The sequence below is a fragment of the Topomyia yanbarensis genome, chromosome 3 (genome assembly GCF_030247195.1).
Source record: "Topomyia yanbarensis strain Yona2022 chromosome 3, ASM3024719v1, whole genome shotgun sequence".
Lineage (NCBI taxonomy): Eukaryota > Metazoa > Arthropoda > Insecta > Diptera > Culicidae > Topomyia > Topomyia yanbarensis.
In genome coordinates, this window is record NC_080672.1 from 357,891,730 (window position 1) to 357,914,099 (window position 22,370).

Genomic DNA, 22,370 nt, shown 5'->3' on the forward strand with positions numbered 1-22,370 from the left:
GGATGGCTGATGTTTCTGATTTACGTCAATGTCGTGTTTTTAGTACTGAAAACTCCTCGCCGGTCCTGCACAGACCATCTCAGCAGGAAACGTTTGTTGATGGTGGTGTAGCAAGAGCTGCCTTCGTTTAAATCCGAAAAAAAGTTCTTGGTGATCGAATTTCGATGAAAGACTTTCTGGCAGAGCTCTTCCTCCCAGACTCCCCGAACTTTTTTACTGTCGAAGCTCTGCCTGCCAGACCCGAGATATTTTTAACTGCTGAAAACATGCGGAAAAGGCAATGTCGATTGAGAGGTAACCGGGGTAAGCAGTACCCTTTCGACAGTCCTGATTTTTCACTCGTCTGATATGGTCACCTTAATCCCGGATATACAATTTACACAACAGCGTTATCTCTCATTTCGATACACATAATTTGCTGATCAAAGTTACCCCGAAAACAACGAACAAAAATTTCCAACAAAGTAATTTTATTTTTATAGTAAAATGAAATAAAATGCCTAACAATTTTGAAAATGCAAACAGTTATATCTTGAAGTGAAGATAGTTATTCGAAAAACTTTTGAAAAAGTGATCAATGTTCCCCCATTTTACGATGCTTTGGAACTCTAGTGACGTGCAATAACGATGTTACCCGCGAGGTGAAAAGGCATATTGCAGCTGCAAATAGGGCTTATTACGAACTTCGTAACCAGCTTGAGTCCCGCAGTCTGCGAACGAAGACGAAATTCGAATTTTGATTCTCCCGGAGGTTTTATACGGTCATGTAGCGTGGGCGTTAAAAGAAGCCGACCGTAGAACGTTCGGAGTATTAGAGCGTATGGTGCTACGAACAATACTCGGCGGTAAGCAGGAGAATGGAATCTGGCGGCGTCGCATGAACCATGAGTTATACCAAGTATATAAAGGGACGGATATTGGGAAGCTGCGGTGGGCTGGACACGTGGTCCGAATGCCGGATGAGCATCAAGCGAAGGCAATATTGAACAGGAAACTTGGAAAAGGCCGTCTGCTTCGTAAGAGACCTTGTACACAATGACTTTGTGCAGTTGAGGAGGACCTGAGGGCGCTCAACGTTCAGGGCGACTGGAAGCAAATGGTCCAGGATCGAATCCAGTGGAGGAAGATACATTCGGCGTAGACGCATCGAAGAGCAGCTGTAGCCCATCAAGTATCAAGTAAGTAAGTATATTTTAATCAGTTTCAACATTTTACTATTTTATTAATATTCTTCAGTCATTCTTTTTATTCATTTCATTCAATTTGTTAATTTGAAACAATTTAATTTTTTCTATTAATTTTTTTTAATATTGTCCAATTTTCGTTTGAGCTGAACTAGTTTATTTTATGAATTAGGTTTATATTAATCATTCTACCCATTTCATGTATTTGATAATTTTTTTTCGCTTCTTAGTTTCATTTTTTTTAATTTTATTTGTTCTTTTGACTTTCTATAAAGTTCTGCAAACTAAAGAATGATCTAATAGTGATATATGTAAGAAATGTCTCATCTCACTTTTAGATGAATTAAATCGGTTTTTTTAAACCTTTAGAAACAAATTCCAAAGTTTTTGTTGCCACCCGTTATATTGGTCAAATTTGAAAGTCAGTTATCGGCACTTCCTATACTATTTGACAGCTTTAATGGGCAATGTTTTTAGAGAAAAAGTTAAGTAACGCTATTAATAAATCACCGTTTCTAGTATGTACATTTTTAAACTGTATTAGTTTTTGTAGTGGTGTTTATATTAGATTATTCGTCGCTACTCGGAAATACCGATCCAGAACGACAGCTGAAGATGCCGGTATCAACCGAGTATCTTATCTTTCTCCAAAATGTGCGGCTGGTCTTATCGAAGCAATTCACCTGAGCTGAACCACAGCTATGCACCAGTTTAAACCGCTGCATGGAAAAAATCCCCTCCCAGTCAGGTCAGCTGCATCACTATGAGAAGATTTCACGTACGACTTTTGTATATTAGTTGGGGCATTTATTTCGATCACTTGTAACTAAGGATGGGTTTTTGACTAATTTTCCAGTTCTGGGTGGCTGTCGATTAACGGCCATGTAGCGAGTTCCTGGAAATGACTTCTCGTTACATTAAGGAACACCACGGCTTTAGGCTAAATGGTAAAGTAAGGAAAACAAAGTGATGTACCAACTCAATTTATTTCATCACATTACGAAAGCTTCAAACCTTCCTAACCGGTCTACACAATGGTTCCGTCAAACTCAATGCAACCAATCTGCACATCTCCGTCCCGTAGACCAACACGAATCAAAACGGTAATACCGGACACATCCATCTGAATGTCTTCCTTGAAGAAGGTGTAATCGAACGACTCGTCTTGCACCAACGGACAGAAGTCGATTCCATTAGCGCAAGCATCGACAATCTCCGGAGGTGTAGGAATTCCCAAATCCAATCCACCCAGGAAGAAATCAATGTAAGCCTCAACCGTACTGGTCGAAACCAGGCTGACCAGATTTCGACCCACGGCGCGCATCGGTTGACCGCGGGTAATGGTACAGGGCAGCGCAGTGCATCCGTCGACTTCGAATGTTTCCGGGGTGGGTGCTCCGTTCGGGCCTAGTCGAGAGGAATGTTAGGTATGTACGAATGGGATTCTATTAATACTTTACTACTACTTACAGGAGCGGAATGGAGTCACAGCCAAGGTCAATGTTGGGATGACAATAGCAATGACGACGACAACGGACAGAAGCTTGTACATGTTGGCTGTAATTGCTATTCGGGACTTCTGATTGCTCGTTTACCTGTAGGGGGTTTATATAGCGAAGTACTGGGGTATAACTGCAAATCAGCTGATTTTTGCACTTACTGATAATTACTGATGAAATCTACAATTTATTCGATTACGTTTTTAGGTACTATTAATGTAGACTTCGATACTTATTGGGCATCTTCAATCCGGCTTCATTTGATAAGACGGGCACGTGGCAACAAAGGAGGAATCAACATTTTTGGTGTTTTGTTCAAGAAACATTATAAAACTGTAATTATTACTAGAAATGATTCTTCGACTGTAAGTATAATTAGTTTATCAGATTGTGTTTGTTCGATCCATGAGTGTATGATTTTTTGGCGACGACGGCAGTAAATCGTAATGTTAGAAATAAGAAGCCGGTTGAAATCAACACTAGGATTTTTTATAGACGACTTCATATTTCTATCATCCCACCATCCCAGTTACATAGCCCTAAATCGTAATGTGAGAAATCCATTCTAACACAAAATAGCAAAACCGGAAGTTTCATGATCATTTATATTATGGAGTTCTTAAATAACAGATAAGCAAATAGGAAAGCCAAGTCAAGTTATCGAGAAAAATCAGATTTCACCTCAGATACGGTCGTACTAGATCTGGTTTCTGATGTGCTCAATTGGGTTATTAGCTTCACTCTTTGTGTGTCTATTCTTCATAAACTGTGATAGTCACAAGTGTATTCACAATGAAATGCGTGTAAAACGGGATGTATTTTATTCTCCTCAATAAAAGGGTGACACGAAACTGTTTACAGATGTTCTTTCGTGTCAACAACTAGTATGTGATAGTATGAAATATTATATTTACACACACATACACTCATATTTAAATTTGCTGTATTGAAAATTTAATGATGGGTGGGTTTACAATAAGAAGAAATCCTGAAATAGAATTTATCGAAGCCACATGTGTGATTTACAAGTAATATTGGATCCACATGTCGTCTTATTATGCCACTAACATAATGGCCAAAATGCGTTTCTTGAAATCTACAGAACCCAAAATTTTCAGCGCCATTCATCATTCCTCCAAAAACCGAAAACCACTTGTTCAATCAACCCGCGCAGTCGCAGCCAATTGAGCAGACTGTAGGAGTTCAGCGGGTGCGGTCACGCAGCATTGCCGCCGAGTTTACGAAACGCACCGCTTGCTCACCCACTGTTTGTGGTTGTTAGCATACGATGTATACCTTCGTGCCAACAATATTTGCCCGAAAAACAGGTTCAGCACATCGAACCCCGCATCCCTCAGCTACTGTTAGTATGTAGGTAAAATCTACGCAGCTGTTTTTAATTGATCTAGTCATCGAGCCAGGTGCTAATGGTCGCGTGTCTTCCTCTTGGTACCGACCAAAATATCAATAGCATAAATCCTACGCCCATGAAAAAGGCTCATGCCCTGAACCGGAGCTGTTTATCTACGGCAGATCTCGTGTGGACGATGATTTGGACTAAATTAATTAAACAGTCACAGCAGGAAAGAGCGCTTCCCATTCCGGCGTGTTCGGATTCTCGCTTTCGAAGTCATGTTTTGATGCCCAATTTTCGAAGGTTGACCGGACCGCATTCACATGAAGTGGGCGAAATACGGACATCTTGCGGGGGATGGTATTGGTTTGGTATGGCGGGAAGCTGTGGTGGGTTTGTTGAAGAGAACCAACAACCACGCTGAGGTGCGGTAAATTTGGTGTTATTTGAATGCAAAAACCAGATTATTATGTTGTAAAAAGTCATACTGTATGAAACAACTAATAATAAATATGCAGAAATCATGCATCAGAACATAGGGAGATACATCCAATCTAAGGTTAATAGTCAAAATTTTACGTTCTTCGAGAAATTTAATCATAACCTTCGCCTTCAAATATTTTGTTACTTCAATAGCTTATACTAATATGAATGTTTGTTTTAGGTACTTTTTACAAATAATCTTTTTCATCTTGGAAGGAGGAGATGCAAAGTTGCCAACATATATTTTTTTTGCTTCAAATAAGTTGAAATATTGAAAAATAACTAGTAAAAATTGGGTTCCTAATTGGTAAGAAAAAACGTTTTTAATCCACCTAACAGTGTGATGAGACATTTCTTATAACTCTTATCACTCTCTTCGGATATTATATCGTTTGAGAACACTTAGAACTTGATGCTTCGCGATGTTTTTGATAACACATACTACATGGGATAGTGGCAGGACTCAAAGAATCGCTCAAATCAGCATAGGACAACATCAGTGCTAGAAATCTCAAACCAAATCAATGGGAAAGCGAAAAAATAGAACGTAAAATAGACATACCAACGAATTATTGTTAATGCTGTGTTAATAAAATATCTATATTGTGGTGGGAAAACTGAATTTTCCTAAAGGGATATATATTGTATATTGTACTGAGCCAAAAAATCGAATTTTTTTTTTTGAATAGTTTCGAAGTTTATACTTTACTCAAATTTCCAACGCGACTGAGAACTAAGAAAATTTTAATGAAATCGCAGCTCCTGATATCACGCTATCTCTGAAGTGCATGCGTGCATAGTTTCAAATTTTACTTCGACATCGACTTTTTCTAAAGGTAAAGTTCCCAGTAGTATCCTTGATTTGAATTATTATCGCTAATCCTAATGCCAAAGAACAAATAAAAACCTCACGAAAACGAACCGTTCGGAAAAATCATCATCATTACTGGAATTTTCATTTTCACGAAACTTTTCGATAACCTTCCGTCACTTGCGTTAATGCACTGGGTGCACAGTGCTCTGAAAATCTAGCGAAATCATCTTAGGGCACCAGCGGGTCTGTAAAGAATGCTAAAAATTAATTTCTATTCCATAATTTTCAGTTCAGCAATTCGAGAGATCGTGCTCACCGCAAGCCATGAAAAATAGACTACGTTGTGAAGCGATGGTCACTATTTATTAAAAAATCACGGTTAAATAAAAAATTAAACTATTAAAAAATTTCAAATAGTTTATAATTTTCACAAACTTATTAGGAAAAATTGTTTAGTAAGCTTTCGTAATATTGTGTAGGAAAAAAGCTGAAAATTTCAGTATTTTCTCTATCTGTAACATATAAACCCTTAAGTATACCAATTAATTGGTATACGAATTGGAATAGGTTCGCCAAATTTTGGAAGAAGTCTATAAAATAACCCCTTGAAAACTACCTAAAAATTGTTGTAGTTCGATGCAACAAAAAAATTTCCAAAAAAGAAATGTACCTATTAATGTGAAACACAGCGAATAATACATACAATAAAGACCCATTTTTATCAGTCTCATGGTGTATTTTAGGCTGACAAAATCGGGACATTGACTAAATATTTTTTTTCTTTATAATAAACTGAAGCTGTTAAAATATTCTTCTCATCCATTGATGTAGTCTGACTATTTCTGATTATGATGAGCTTTTTATTTTCGCATATTTCGCATATCTTCATGATAAGGAAAACTTGCTCAAGAAAGGATTTACTCGAATTCAGTCTTGTTCGTCTGCTAGAGCCCATCAAACATATATTCATATTTGGCTGATAAAATCGGGGTTTCAATGTGTTATAATAGATATTCAGCATTCGAAGAAGTTTCTTTTGAACGAGTGTAGAACGACTTTGTCTCTACTTACTTGAAATCAGTGGCGTAGCCAGAAATTCGGTTTAGTGAAAATCGATCTTACTGTCCAAACGGCATAATTCCGAAACCGTTATTTTTGAAGTTTTAAAATTATGCAGAATTAATTTTTCAGAAAATAGTAACAGAGTTCGTGTCTTTAGCGAATTTGTTGAGACTTTATTGTAGTCATGAATATTAACCTGAGAAAATTCACCATAAATACTTCTTGGACGATATACCGTCAAAATTATTTTATCAAATGATGCGCTGTTTAACGATTGTAAAACTCATCGAAGATACTAACCCTCCGAAATTGGCGGTTTCAAAATGATGCTATATTGACCTTAAATTACTGTTTTTAAACATTTGACCTATACATATAATTGGTCATACAACAGAAATCAAATGCTCAACAAAATCGATCAGAACCTGCTAGAATCGAATGGAAATCGTCATTTTTCATAAATTTCTCTCTACATTCGGAAAGTGTTATCCTCGTTATTAATCATATTACGTTTTCGTCTCAACTCGACGCATTCCCAAAATAAAACCCTGTTTTAATCCACCTAGTGGTTCATGGCTGGTTATGTTCAATACAATGGTGGAAATGAATATTACATGTTCAGTACGATTTGCACATACATACAATGGATCGACAGCCACGATCTTGAGATACTATGTGATACTGAAACATCGCTTGAAACCAGCGGCGGATCATGGAGAAAGATCCGGGAGGTCCAGGTCCTGCCGAAAATTTTCAACTTGTTAAGAAATTTTAAACAAGTTTTAATTTTAAAGTGGCAACCCCCCACTGCATACTCCCTCCGGGCAGGTATGATTGACGATTTTTGGAGTGATTGCATAATCTTTCTATATGAGAAAGGCAAGAATGTACCAAAGTCCAAAGAAGTCAATTTTTGTCAAACATCTCAATGTTTCATGCATTTTAAAGTCATTTGGCATCAAAAATACAAATTTGATTTTGAAAATTTTTCATTTCAGTTTATATGGGAATTTGTTGTGTGATTGCACTCTTCAACTCGTAACTCCGGAACCGGAAGTCCAATTAATGAAAAAATCAATTGCAGCCGATGGGAAGGTTGTACCTTTCATTTGAGACTAACTTTGTGCAAATCGGTTCAGCCATCTCTGAGAAACAGAGGTCACATTTTTCCACATACACACATACACACACAGACATTTTCCGATCTCGATGAACTTAGTCGATTGGCATATGACACACGGCTCTCCGGGTCGGGATTAGATTGACGAATTTTAAAGTGAATGAGAAAGGCAAAAACATTTTTAGCAAATGTTGAAAGTTATGCATTTTTTTGGTGAGCAGTTCTATGTTTCATAGACATTAAATCAATTTTAATTTCGCTTCCTATTAAATATCGACCCTTATTACAGTACATTTCTACAAAAACGAGCTCAATTTGAAAATAAATCTGAGGATTATGATTGATTACAGAACTCTGGAATTTTCTATTGGAATGTTTTCAGGCAGGAATTTGATATTGATGCTATTGGACAACTGTGAAATCAAGACCAATAGATCAGTTACATATCAGGACCCCATTCCGACAATTTATCAAAAGTCCTCATGATGTTTACAACAACAGGTTATCAATCTACGGATCAGATAATTGTTATTGTAATATTGAATTAAATCAGTCTGCATCAATAAATTTTCAACTTCAATCCAATATTTTTTTTGGGTGTGGGGGGGGGGGGTTTAGGGTGTTAAACCCCAAAACCTTCTCTTGGCTACGCCGTTGCTTGGAGTTATTTATTTCGCTTTTCATTTTCCGATATGTTTCAGATCGATCCGATGGTTATAAGTTAGAAAAATTGCAGTCAGAAGGTTCGCACAAATCAGTATTTTTACACTGATAAGTTATCAAGTTCCTTCCAGACAACTTGGAAGTGTTCGGTGATTATTTCAAGCGGTTGTAGATAGTAATATGAAATACAAAATTCGTTTTATCGAAATAATGTTTAGCTTATTTCAATGGATTATTACTATATTGAACAATAAATAGGCGACAAAGAGTAATCCACAAACAACAAGCCATAACTTTTAAAGTATTCAAAATAGATATTTAAAGTCTTTAGTAAAGTTATTCGCAAAAGTAAGAGCTACAAATTTGCTGAAGACATCATTTCGATATAATTACTTCCAAGAAAATTTGTGAAAATATCTCACTCATAGGAGGATTAATCAGCAAAAGCACAATACCAAAAGAAAGGGCATATTATCTCCATTAAATTCTCCGAATACACTATTGACCTAAAATAAGCCGTTTTGGCGTTAATAATAGATTACATGTTTTTGGTCATATTTCTGGCAATGGGAAATGATAAAAATCTTTCGTCCGCATTTAATGTTAAATATCTCTTATGATAATAGTCCGATTTCAACAATCTATAGCTTGTTCGAAAGGTATTCGTTAAAGCTGTCTAAAAACATATAAATTGTTAATCTAAATTGTCAATTTCGGCAGGTAATTTAAAAAACTGCAAAAAAAAGCCATTTTTACGCATTCAAACATTCATATCTTGGAAACTAAACATCAGAATCAAAAACAAATTAATAGCGTTCATACTGTTTTTTAGTTCTTTCATTTACAGTTGGTTTGGATAAGATCGGTTCAGCCATTGCTGAGAAACACGAATGAGAATTTGTCCGTTACATACACACACATACACACACAGACATTGTCCCAAATCGTCGAGCTGAGTCGATTGGTATATAAGACTCGGCCCTCCGGGCCTCGGAAAAAATCTTGAAAGTTTGAGCGAATTCTATACATTTCTTTTATAAGAAATGTAAAAACATATTCAAATAGATCTGACTTAAATCCAACGATGCTTCGTTTTCATTCCAAAATATCTGCTAGCTATACACGTATGCTATATGATATGCCTTAAGATAAATTGATTTCATACGATTAAGTTTCAATGCAGATACAGCGATATATTGATACTTGAACACAATCATATCGGTCACCATTAGCAGTGACACGTTTAGGCTCAGACAGCAGTATGTACATATAAAATTGAAATTGCTACTTCTCCATTCTCTCAGAGGATTGCATTTTTATTCTAACCCGGAATTTAGGAGGTTACATATCTTTCCACTTTCTTATCGGTTAATGTTGCTTCTGATATCGATGTAAGCAGACCTGCTGTGTGCAGTCTATCGTGTGCTCCCCGTCCCGCCGTGCGAACCGAAACCTTACAGTAACACGATCGATTTTACCGTCCGGACAATATAGCCATGATGTTGCTCGTTTAATATTCGAGCGACGAATTATTAAAATGATCACGCGGTACCTGTATTTGTAAACTACTCGTATTTGATTCGGTCATTTAGGTGCGAGTGTGTGCTTATTTCAACGCACGGCTCACAGAAACGAGGCTTGCTACTCCGCGAATTGACAGTTTTCGGTGACGCTAGGGAAGTTGTTGAGATAAACAAACGGATTTCTCAAAAGTTCAAGATAATTGACAATATTTAAGCTCTTGCGGTGGAAAAAAATAATGTACAACGGATTCTTGACGTATATTACGCCATATTTATACTAGACACATTGGCTAATCAGTGCATCTATGTGATTATTGGCGAAAATTGGGAATTTGGCTGCACGTCATAGAAAACATATCTAACCGCAATTTACTATTCCCAGCAAAGGTTTTGAACATCGACATAGCTAACTTGTGATCTATCAGGTGCTGATCGTTCGTTAGCAGCAAACAATATATGAATTTCATCTAATTGTCTACGCCGACGATTCCTATGACGCCCGCTCGTCAAACTCCAACGAGCTAGACTAGTATATGTAAGCCGTGTTTCAACGTTTCCGAAAATCCATAGGGCTGTCAAGGAAAAATCAGGTAACTCCTCACACTAACGAGAATCGCATTTGATTTACACCATACACGGTTTTTGACGAGGTTTTTTTTACGCGGATTTTGCAATTAACGCGGTTTTTTACGCAGATTTTCTAATAAACGCGGTTTTTGCAAAAAGTCCTTTTGAATGTAAAAGACTTAGAAGATTTTCGGAAAGAAGGAAGAGACGGGTCTGTAAGACTTATTCTTATGGCCCGCATTCCAACAATGTGGGTATTTTCGGAATGGTCTTGAAGAGTATGTGCCAGAAATTGACTTTTGACGCCGTTTTGAAATCAAAGATGGCAACTTCTGGTTTAGCGAAATTCGCTATAACTCAATCAATATGGATATTTTCGGAATGGTCCCCAATAACGCGGTTTTTTACGCGGATTTTCCAATTAACGCGGTTTTTTAATACGCGGTTTTTTTTTAACGCGGTACGTATCCCCGGGTAAAAAAAAACTTGGGTGTATTGTGTTAGCCGTGCGAACGTAGTTTAGTACGAAGTTTAGGTAAAAAACCTGTTTTAATCCACCTAATGGTGCAATTGTGCCTTTCTCATTTATCCAATAGCGAGTTATATTCAATATAAATGTGAAAATGTCTATCACATTCCTATTACACTTTGCACATATTTACAAGGGCACGACTGCCACGAACCTGACGAGCAACATGTTGACGATGACGTCCTTGGAACCAGAAAATAAATGGATAAATCAGCATGAGTTAAATGTTGTCTTCGTGTTAACATATTTTGGAATGCAGTGGAAGGGAAAAGGGATTATAACTGTAAAAGAGGATATGAGAGAGGCTTAGTTGGTGAAAATGGGTTTAGTCATCACCGAATCCGATGTGATTTTAGTTCTGGAATATGCCCGGTACATTGTTCCGGTTTAAATTCCTATGTACTACCCATGATCGCTTATTTGTCCCGTTTTCTATGGGATTTCCTATCTTTATGGGACTGATATGCGATCATAGGCAGCTTGACCGTAGTAACTCCGGAATCAAAAGGTAGATCTGAAGGAAATTCAATTCAGTCAATGGGTGTATTATATTTATCATTTGAACCCAGTTTGTAAAAATCAGTCAAGAATTTGTTCAGAAATAGGTGTGACGCTCAGCCACTCCAAATTCACTTATAATATATGGCTATAGGCCGAAATTCTCTAAAAATGTATTTGGCGGATGATGATGAGATTTGGTTTATGAAAATCGGTTCAGTCATCACCGAGTAATTCTGGAATACGTTCAGAACCAGAGAATTCCGGAACTATCGATAGCCGACAATATATTCAAAGAATCTTTGATTGGCCATCAGTGATCTAGACTTGCAAATAGAAATGGATTTTTAACCTTTGAAGTATTACGATTGTACCGGTTTATATGGGAAATCAATATGGTCAATGAGACTTCGGTTGGCCGTCAGTGACCTACAACTGCAAATGCAGTTTATTTGACATACATTTTAGTGAAATTTTTACCTTTTGGCATTCATCGTGGTATCGGTTTGAATTGGAATTTTCTATGTGACTCCACGCCACAACCCGTAACTTCGGAACCGGAATTTTGATTAGGATGAAATTTGGCATCCATTTACGAATATGAATCACCTTTCATGTCAGACTAAGTTTAGTCTAAAATGTCAAGCCATCCCCGAGAAAACGATGTCACTGTTGTTCTGAATTTAGTTGTTTCCGCCGGGGCTTCCAGAACCGATGATTGAGGTCAATGTGGCCAAAGAGACTTTGAATGGCTGTTAATGACCAAGTACTACAGATCCAAGCAGATGTTGTCATTTTTTGGAAATTTTTTCACCTTATACATTCATCGCAGAAATCTGTTAAAACCAGGATTTGCTGCATGATCGTACTCCTCTTCCTGTAATTCAGGAACTGGAAGTCGGATCCATTTGATATTCAATTGCAGCCGATGGGAACGTTGTATCTTTCATTTGAAACTAAGTTTGTACAAATCGGTCCAGCCATCTCTGAGGAAAATGAGTGACATTTTTGACACATACGCACATACATACACACACATACAGACTTTCCGATCTCGACGAACTGAGTCGAATGGTATAGCGGACTCGGCCCTCCGAAGTTCGGAGCGATTGCATAACCTTTCTATATGAGAAAGACAAAAAATTTGCCAAAATCCAAAAAAGTCAATCTTCGTCAAATTTTTTTTTTGAAATTGCTTCAAATATTGGTGTTTCATACATAGACTGGAAAATCCAAGTAATTTTGCACCTATTTTAAATTAAAAAGTTTTGCATCATTTTGATTTGATATCATAGTGGTACCAGTTTATATGGAAAATTGCTTTGTGGCCACACTCTTAAACCCGTAACTCCGGAACCAGAATTCTGACACAAAGGTGGGAAGGTTATACCTTTCATTTGAGACTAAGTTTGGGCAAATCGGTCCAGCCGTCTCTGAGAAAAATGAGTTACATTTTTTGACACATACGCACATACATACACACACATACAGACTTTTTCCGATCTCGACGAACTGAGTCGAATGGTATAGGGGACTCGGCCCTCCGGGCCTCGGTTAGAAAGTCGGTTTTTGGAGCAATTGCATAACCTTTCTATATGAGAAAGGCAAAAATATTGCAATTGTACATTTAAATCCAATTTGAAAATGTATCACCTCCACCGGTTCCTCTTGGCTATCGTTGAAACGTTTTCGGTAATATTTTTTAAAACTGTGGATTCTGTTTCATTTTAAACAATTAGAGATGAACTAATGATATTGAAACTTAATAGACAACCCAAGGAATGTAATTGCTGCATCAAACCCAACAAATGCAGAGAACCCTGGCAGTGCAGGAGGCAAATACATTAACAGGGTCCAAAATATGTAGGGGTCCAAATTAGGTTGGTTACCCTATATGTCTAATAGAAATGGAGAAAAAGGGATTCCGCCAACTTATCCCAACCGCCAACTAGCTCCGAGCTCCCCTATTTTATTCTCATAGACTATTATTGAATTTCAATTTAATCCGACTTCCTTTTCCGGAGTTACGGATTAGCCCTCCGCAGACCAGGTGTGGTTGGATACGATCCCATGTTTACTGGTTGTAGGCTAGCGCATGCGGATTTCTCATCTGGTCTGCGGAAGGCAAATATCTCAGCGAGGCTTAAAAATTGCAAATGTTAGAATGTGTGCCAAATAGCTTGAATTTGCAAATTTAGGTCACTTGTTTCCTATCAAAGCGTTTTGCTACACATTGGTCACCTGCTTCCGAAGTTCTGGTTAAAGTAATCGAGGTCCTGAATTATTTTCACATTCGTTTGTCAGAGGCTATACCAACTGGTACATGCTTGTACTCATAAATAAATGTGTATTAGCCGCAAACGATTCTAATATATCTCATTAGAATTGGATCCCTGGTTCCGTAAGGACAGGTTAACGAGTGCGGTCATATATGGTTAACCATATAAACCGACATATCTCCATATGAATAAACGATAAATCATCCAATAAAGTGGGTTCAAAATAACTTGTATTTGCATATTTAGGGCATTGATGGACAACCAAATATTATTTGGCACCATGTACCACAATTTACATGGGAAGTTAGAGTTTGCTGAACCAATATGTAAATACAGTATGTTCAAATGAAGAGTGAAGTATCTCTAGTTGCATGTTTTAATAATCCAGAGTACAAAAAGTATCTTTAGCTTCATCAATCGTTAGTTTCAAAGTAGTAAAAATTTAGCATGAAGTTCACATGTATTTCTCAGTCTAGTCCAGACCTACACAAACTTAGGCACTGAGATAACTCCATAATGTGGCATTCAATTTTATTCGGATTGGAACCAGTTCCGAAGATATTTGTTGAAGCGGCATCACCAAATGCATTATTTTTTTTAAATGCGTATCAAATTGTTTGGATTTGCAGGCCATTGGTATAATTAAAAGTATCCTTGGCCATGTTTCCCCGGCTTTGTGAACCGGAAAAAATAGTCCAAAAAATGTCACCTCGGTTTTCCGGTTATCAGTGCAATAGTTTGAAACCTCCATATACAATTGGCGATTTATATTTTGCACTTGAAAACGATTTTTCAGAGGCGAAACCGACAAAACGTCCATGCGGGAATTAGAACGCCAATTCGAACTCATGAATGCAACGTACTTTCGCTCTTATGTTTCCCAAATTGAATGCAGCATGAAGGACAATCCCAAGCAATTTTGGTCTTACCTGCGGAACAAAACGATCTCAGGTGGAATCCTGGAAAGTGTCAACTATCGAGACAGGACATCAGCGTATCCAGCGGAGTCAGAAAGTCTATTCTCGTCATTCTTTCAAAACGTGCTAAGTAATAACTCACCAACATCATTCACCGAACATCAGGTACACTAATCTTCGGGGGAATTATAGTTCCAAGGGTACGGGATCGGACGGGCTCCAACCATCGTTCATCAAGAATTGCATTTCATCTCTGGCGCTACCAGCATCTCTATTATTCAATCCTTCTTTTGCTGAGAATATTTTCCCCACGAAGTGGAAGGAATCTGATAACTCCAATTCACAAAACCGGCAACGTACATGATATCACCAATTATAGAGGAATTTCAATCTTGAGCTACCTTCCTAAAATCTTCGAGAGTATGTTGTTAGATGTTATCTACCCCGCATTAAAACTCATCATCACTTCGGACCAGCATGGTTTTGCAAGAAAGCGCTCGACAACTACTAATCTGATGAGCTACGTGTCGGTGCTGATTAAAAATGTGAAAAACGACAACAAATCGATGCGGTATACATCGATTTCTCGAAAGCTTTCGACCGTGTTCCTCATCAGCTTGCTGTGGAAAAGCTAAGGCGGACTGGATTGCTGGACTGGCTGACTATTTGGATCTCCTCGTACCTTGCAAACCGTAGTGCCTCGCTGCGACTTGGAGCTACACTATCGGATCCCTTCCACATTACATCGGGTGTTCCTCAAGGAAGTCATCTTGGACTTCTTTTTTGTACTCTTCGTGAACGACCTCTGCAGTGAATTGTCGTCGACTAAAGTCATGCATGCAGATGATTTGAAAATGTACCGTGTTATGAAAACTATGGTTGACTGTTGCGCTTTGCAAATGGACCTCGAAAGGGTTATGGATTGGTGGGACAAACACGGCATGAGTGTGAACATCCAGAAATGCAGCATAATTACTTTCGCACGAGTACAATCGCCCATTATTTTCGAATACTTGATGTGTTCTGCTCCTGTAGAACGAGTCGCATCCGTCAAGGATCTAGGTATCACTTTCGACTGTAAACTACAGTTCATCGCACATGTTTCTTCTGTCATAGATAAATCCTACACTGTACTTGGACTCATTAAGCGCAACACCCGTGATTTCATTGATGTTTACTGTCTAAAATCTCTATACATCGCACTGGTACGCAGTATTCTGGAATATGGAGTTACCATTTGGGCCCCGTATCACACCGTCCACATTCTTAGTCTTGAACGGGTACAGAAGAACTTCATCAGGTTTGCCCTTCGTCGGCGGCCCTAGCAAAATCGATTACAACTACCATCGCTGCGCTCTCATCAATCTTCCTACGCTGCGAAATAGGCTTTCTGCAACGACTCTTCATCTTCGACTTACTTATAGACAACATATATTCCCCTGCGCTCTTAGCAAAGCTTGACTTCAACGTTCCAGGAAGACCTTTCCGGAGAAATGTTTTTTTTTCCGGCGCTCAACACATCGTACGCTATACGGCCAGAATAATCCACTGGATGTTTGCTGCCAGGTCTTCAACAACTTGGGCCTTCCGCAAGGATCTTGTTTAAGCCGCCTTCTCTTCCCTTTTTACGTGAATGACATCGATAATTGTATTGTGAGCCCATGCACTCTAAGGCAACCTCCAAATGATATGGTGGTTTTGGTCAGTCTACTTTCTACTTCTGCCGCAGTCAGACGTACAATCGAGCCAAGTGAACAACAGGCCTCACGATCTAGTGTGCATTGTCTCGAGAACAACGGAAACATCGGATTATTCTTGTCATCATGAGTAAAGTTGACGAAAAAGCTATACTCCGACCCAACGCTGCGGTCGTTGACTTTAAATTTTCTTTAAAACGACCAAGTTTTAGTGAAGTGGAATACCTTCTGAAGGTAAAAATGCAACTTAGACTTACGGACCTTCAGTATCATCATCTTCGCAGTGCAGTGTTAATATCATTCAAAACAGTTTAGCACAAGCCGAGCGTTTCGTTTTGAAGAACAACTTAAAACACGCGGTTGAAAGTGACAACGTTGGAATTAAGATTCCCGTATATATTGAGAATGATTATATAGATGTAAGGTTATATGACCTATCGCCTAGTACCCCTCCTGAGCCAATTGCAAAATGCATGTCGCAATACGGAGAAGTAGAATCCGTTACACCTGATACTTGGAGAAATTTCTTCCCGGGTACTCCTAACGGCGTTTTCGTAGTGAGGATGCGGGTTGAAAGGCCTATACCCTCCTACTTGACAATAAAACTCAAAACTCACGGAACTACAATTATGCAAACTACGCTATGCACCCATGAGGGGCAAACTCCTACGTGCAAGTATTGTAATCAGACAGCTCATCATGGACAACCTTGCACGGAAGATGCAGAGGAAGACGCATCTCAACCTATTGCCAACTCATCTACGGCAAACCAACCCAAAACAGAGTTTTCAATACCAATGCCTGAACCACAAACGGTGGCCTAATTTGTGGCAATTTATTTTGTACGCGCTTCGTAAACTAAACTGGACGACATTTCCTCTTCCATCGTATAAAGCACGTTGCATGCTCATTAATATACAAACACTCAAAGAACGCCGCGAATTTGCCATGCTTTACTTTATCAACGACATTATTTCTCAACGTGTACAATCCGCATCATTACTTTCGCAAATAAAATTTTATGTACCTAGCCGCCAACTAAGAACTCGTAATTTATTCCAGGAACAATCTTTTAGGACAAACTATGCTAAAAATAGCCCCATCAATAGAATGATGCGTCATTATAATGAAAATTGTGTAATAATTGACCTTTCCATGTCTAGAAAACAAATCAAATCTGAACTAAACCGTAGAAATAATGTATAGTATATAAGTAAATATTGTAAAACCATTCTATGTAGTCTACATATGCTTGACGAAAATAAAATAAATAAATAAACATATTCACAAGTGAATACCAACGTTGACTGTCGCAAAATGTACACTGACATACATGCGCTGACGGACTCTGAATCGATGAGTCCACTGTCTTCGGTAACAATAATGTTTCAATTTCTCTCCAACTTGTAGAACCCGCCTCTATCTACAAAAGCCGAACTAGCAGCAGTTCACTAGAATTTGCGAATCATTAAAGCATTTGCCCCGAGACAACATTTCATCTACACGGGTAGCCTCAACATAATTGAAGCTCTTTGCTCAATGAGGTTTGATAATCACAGTCCGTTTTTTTTTTGGAAAGATATCTGAGTAACTTAACAAGAAAATGTTATCAATTTACTTCGGCCCATTGCTTTGTTTCCGGCAATGAGAGCTGATAATGAAAGATCCATCACTTTGAATGAGTTTTATGGAGTTTCTCATCAGAGGACGCTTGATAAACATCTTGGGACAATGGAGATCTGGGAAGGTGGCACTCAATTATGCCTAAAGTATCAACTAAGGCTTGTACAGATAAAAATATTTTGTAATTTTAAGTTTATTTTCATGCACATATTTGGAGCATGAATATAAATGTAAAATTAAGTTCCACCACAAATACACAGGACTTGTCGTGCTTTCTTCAACGAATTTTATTATAATTTTACACGTGAATTGAAAATTACAGTTTCTTCAAACAGAAAACAAATGCACTTCAATGCATTTTTACTCGAATATTGTTGTAAAAGGAATGACATGTAATATGACACAAATGAAAGTGTAAAATTGTATGCTGTTTGATGCTCCAATTGATTTTAACGTAATTTTGAATCAAATTTTGGATTCAATCGTTGTATGTTTACATTCGTATTGATTTACATGTCGTTTAAATTTCATTATTTTTTGGTGTGTGGTTTACAGGGTTGGATGTAAGTCGGGACATCATTTGACTTCATTCAGACTCATGTTCAATCATTATACTTTAGATACGCATCTTCGCCGTATTGGATTCGCAGAGGGTATTAATTGTGCTTGCGGAGGGGGATACCATGACATTGAGCAGTTGTTTGGTCGTGCACTGAGTATCGTGAAGCTACTTCCGAAGTAGTAGATTCTTTTTACAAGTCCAAGGAAGACCAATCCAGGTAACTATTCCAGGCATCCTGCCTTACCGCGATCCTCTATGTATGGAGCTATTCTATAATTTTTTAAAAACAGTATTTATCTAAGTTTAATTATTCTTTCTTCTCATGTTTTCATCTTAGGCTAAACATAAACCAATAATATTTTCCAGGAATTTCAGTTTTATATTGAGTTCGGTGAATGATACAAAATAATGCAAATAAATAAATTCAAACATAAAAGAACAATGAACTAAAAAAGCTAAAAAAAGATAAGACTGAAAAGATGATAATTCTTATAGTGCTAGTTTTAGACGAACTACTACTTTTTTAATATGTTAGTCTTAGGATTTCTTTGTAAAATGCTATGTAAAAAAAAGAAACTTCGAAGAAAAAAGTTTTCGCAAATGCCGTGTCACATAAACGTATCGGAAAATATTTTTTTATTTACGTCCTGGGTCTGGCTGCTATGAGTAAACTTTACGGTTCATTACCCTTTGAACAAATCATCCCAAACGACCCGTTAATTCCAAAACTAACCATAGGCAACAATAAATTATCATATCATTTTGTCGCATAACCATTCTGTCATCACGCGATCATCTCATTCATGGGTAGGTGCGATTGAAGGTGCGCGCTCCGTGCTCCTAGACAAAAGACGCGCCAACATTAGTGTCACTTTACAACATGGCAAAATGGTTATATGGGGCCTTCGTACATAATTCACTCCGCGCACATGTTGTTGGGCGTAAAGGCGGAGTGAGCCATTTTTTTCGCATAGTGTTGCTTGCCAAAGAATGCAGTGGAGAGCAACTACCAACGACCGACACGGGCTGGGAAAAACGATCATCATTAGCGTCATGATGATGATCATCATCATCGATGTCGGCCGTCGTCATCATTGGGCGTGCGGGGGTGTTGCACATATCTAAATTTTAATAATTTATTCAAATGAACCGTGCAGCCGAACAACGGGTCGCATGTCTCGATGTCGGATTTAGTGTTTTGCATATTTAGACTGCCTCGTCTTGCAGAGAAGTAGGGGGCGTAGTGGTGGTTCTAATAAGTAAGTATCTGTACCTTATTAGATTATGTAAGTCCTTTGGCTTGTTCAAGTGTTTGTGCTGATACGTCTCCCAACCTTTGAACGGAACGGATCGTTATATTTCACAGTGGTGCTCGGTGTGTAAATTTTAGTGAGTCAAGGTCATCCTTTGTTCGTTCGTTAGCAGCCGTTCTGCTGGTGCCGACAGTAAATCCAGTACATTGTTTTCGCTGGTGCGGAACAATCGACGTTGTTTGCAGATAAGTTTTGCTTTATTTTTTTTCCTCGTTTGCTTTCTTTCCTTTTCCCTACTTTTACTCTACCTTGTAATCAAATAATAAGACACATTCCCGTTTATATAACGCTCTGCCCTCGTGCTTAAATGGCCGAGGGCGAAATACCATCTGATGTAATCATGGAAGTCCCTGATCCCCCTAATACTCGCATTGCTCCCCGTATAAAGCAGTACCCAGAAGGTTCCTCTGGGCCATGGGTGGTATATTTTCGGACCGGAGAGAAACCGGTTAATATATTAAAACTTTCTCGAGATCTGACTGCTAATTACCCGGCCGTAACTCAGATAACACGTGTTCGGGCAAACAAGATACGTGTTCTAGTGAGTGATCTCGGCCAGGCAAACGCGATTGCTTGCTGTGAGCGCTTTACGCGGGAATTTAAAGCGTACGTGCCTTGTGTGGCCTGTGAAATCGATGGGGTAGTGTCCGAACCGGGCCTGAAATGCGAAGAACTGTTGGAGCACGGGGTTGGCTGCTTTAAGGACCCCTCTCTTGAACAGATTAAGATCTTAGAATGCAAACAATTGTATACCGCAAACACCGAGGGAGGTAAGACTACCTACTCTCTATCAGGCTCGCTTCGGGTGACATTCGCCGGGTCCTCTCTTCCCAACTACATCCTCCTTGACAGGGTTCGCCTACCAGTTCGCCTGTTTGTACCGCGGGTCATGAGCTGCAGCAATTGCAAGCAGTTGGGCCACACAGCCACATATTGTGGAAATAAGAAACGATGCGGCAAATGCGAAGGAGAGCATGAGGATGACTCTTGCGACAAAGAAACTGAAAAGTGTATTTGCTGCGGGGGCCCTTCACATGCTCTTAAATCATGCCCTGCGTACAAGCAGCGCGGGGATAAAATTAAGCGCTCCCTTAAGGAACGCTCAAGGCGTTCTTATGCAGAAATGTTAAAGAATGCTTCGCCATCTGTCCTGTCCGAAAATCCCTATGCTGGTTTGGCTAACGTTGAGCAAGAATCTGACGACCCACGAGAGGGAACATCTTTGGTTAACCCAGGGGAATCCAGGAAGAGGAGAAATCCAGCCTCCCCTACATTGCCTCGTAAGGGTGCCAAGGTGTCGTCCACTCAGAGTGCGCCATCTACAACCAATAAATCCAACGGAAGTGATGCACAAAAGCCGAAGCAATTTGCTCCAGGACTTGGAAATATTAATTCTAACAAGGAGTACCCACCACTTCCAGGGACATCCAAAACCCCAAGTGTCCCCTTTTTTCAAACAGATACTCAGTCCAGTAGCGGACTAATGAAATTTTCTGACATAGTGGACTTAATTTTCACAGCTTTCAATGTTACTGATCCTCTTAAAAGCCTTCTGATACGTTTTCTCCCTATAGTGCAAACATTTTTGAAGCAGTTGACTACTAAATGGCCCCTCCTTGCAGCGATCGTATCCTTCGATGGCTAAGTCATCGAACGAGGTCACCGATTCGATCACTGTTCTACAGTGGAACAGCAGAAGTATCCTCCCGAAAATCGATTCCTTTAAATTTTTACTAAATAGTTTAAAATGTGATGCTTTCGCATTATGTGAAACTTGGTTAACTTCCGATATAAATCTCAACTTCCACAACTTCAATATAATTCGTCTGGATCGAGAAAACCCCTATGGAGGAGTACTTTTGGGGATCAAAAAGTGCTATTCTTTCAACCGAATTAACCTCCCTTCGACACCAGGCATTGAAATTGTCGCTTGTCAAGTTTTAATCAAAGGTAAAGACCTTTGCATTGCTTCCATCTACATTCCTCCTAGAGCCTCGGTAGGGCACCGAACGCTTTGTAATATCACGGAATCCTTACCGGCACCACGGCTAGTTCTGGGAGACTTTAACTCGCACGGTACGGTATGGGGCTGTCTTCATGATGATAATAGATCAACATTAATCCAAGATCTTTGCGATAATTTCAACATGACCATCTTAAACACGGGAGAAATGACGCGGATTCCTACACCACCAGCACGCGCAAGCGCGTTGGATTTATCGCTTTGCTCGACATCGCTACAGTTAGATTGCATGTGGAAGGTGATCCCTGATCCCCACGGTAGCGATCATTTGCCTATCGTGATTTCAATTGCTAACGGTTCAAGACCATCGGAAACAATCAATGTATCGTATGACCTCACACGGAACATTGATTGGAAGAGTTACGCGACCGCGATATCCGTTAAAATCGAATCCACTCAAGAACTTCCTCCGGAGGAAGAGTACAGGTTTTTGGCTGGCTTGATTCTCGACAGTGCGAATCAAGCTCAGACTAAACCAGTACCCAGCGCGAATACCCATGGACGGTTTCCCACCCTGTGGTGGGATAAAGAGTGCTCAGAGCTGTACGCGGAAAAGTCCACTGCATATAAGGCCTTCCGGGAAGACGGGTTACCCGCTAGCTATCAACAGTACGCGTCGTTAGAAAGGCGAATGAAGAGTCTAATGAAAGCCAAAAAACG

The 22,370-nt window shown here is 39.0% G+C and overlaps 2 protein-coding genes across 2 annotated transcripts in view; both read right to left on the reverse strand.

Moving 5' to 3' along the window:
* The window catches only part of LOC131693505 (uncharacterized), a 258,655-nt gene that overhangs the window by 57,311 nt on the left and 178,974 nt on the right, over positions 1 to 22,370 (reverse strand). The window lies entirely within an intron of this gene.
* On the reverse strand, positions 2,137 to 2,766 carry LOC131693506 (uncharacterized). The gene is made up of 2 exons (XM_058981373.1): positions 2,655 to 2,766; positions 2,137 to 2,591 (listed from the first exon to the last, which is right to left on the reverse strand). Exons 1-2 carry the CDS (start codon positions 2,734 to 2,736, stop codon positions 2,212 to 2,214), a joined length of 462 nt encoding a protein of 153 aa, XP_058837356.1. The 5' UTR covers positions 2,737 to 2,766; the 3' UTR covers positions 2,137 to 2,211.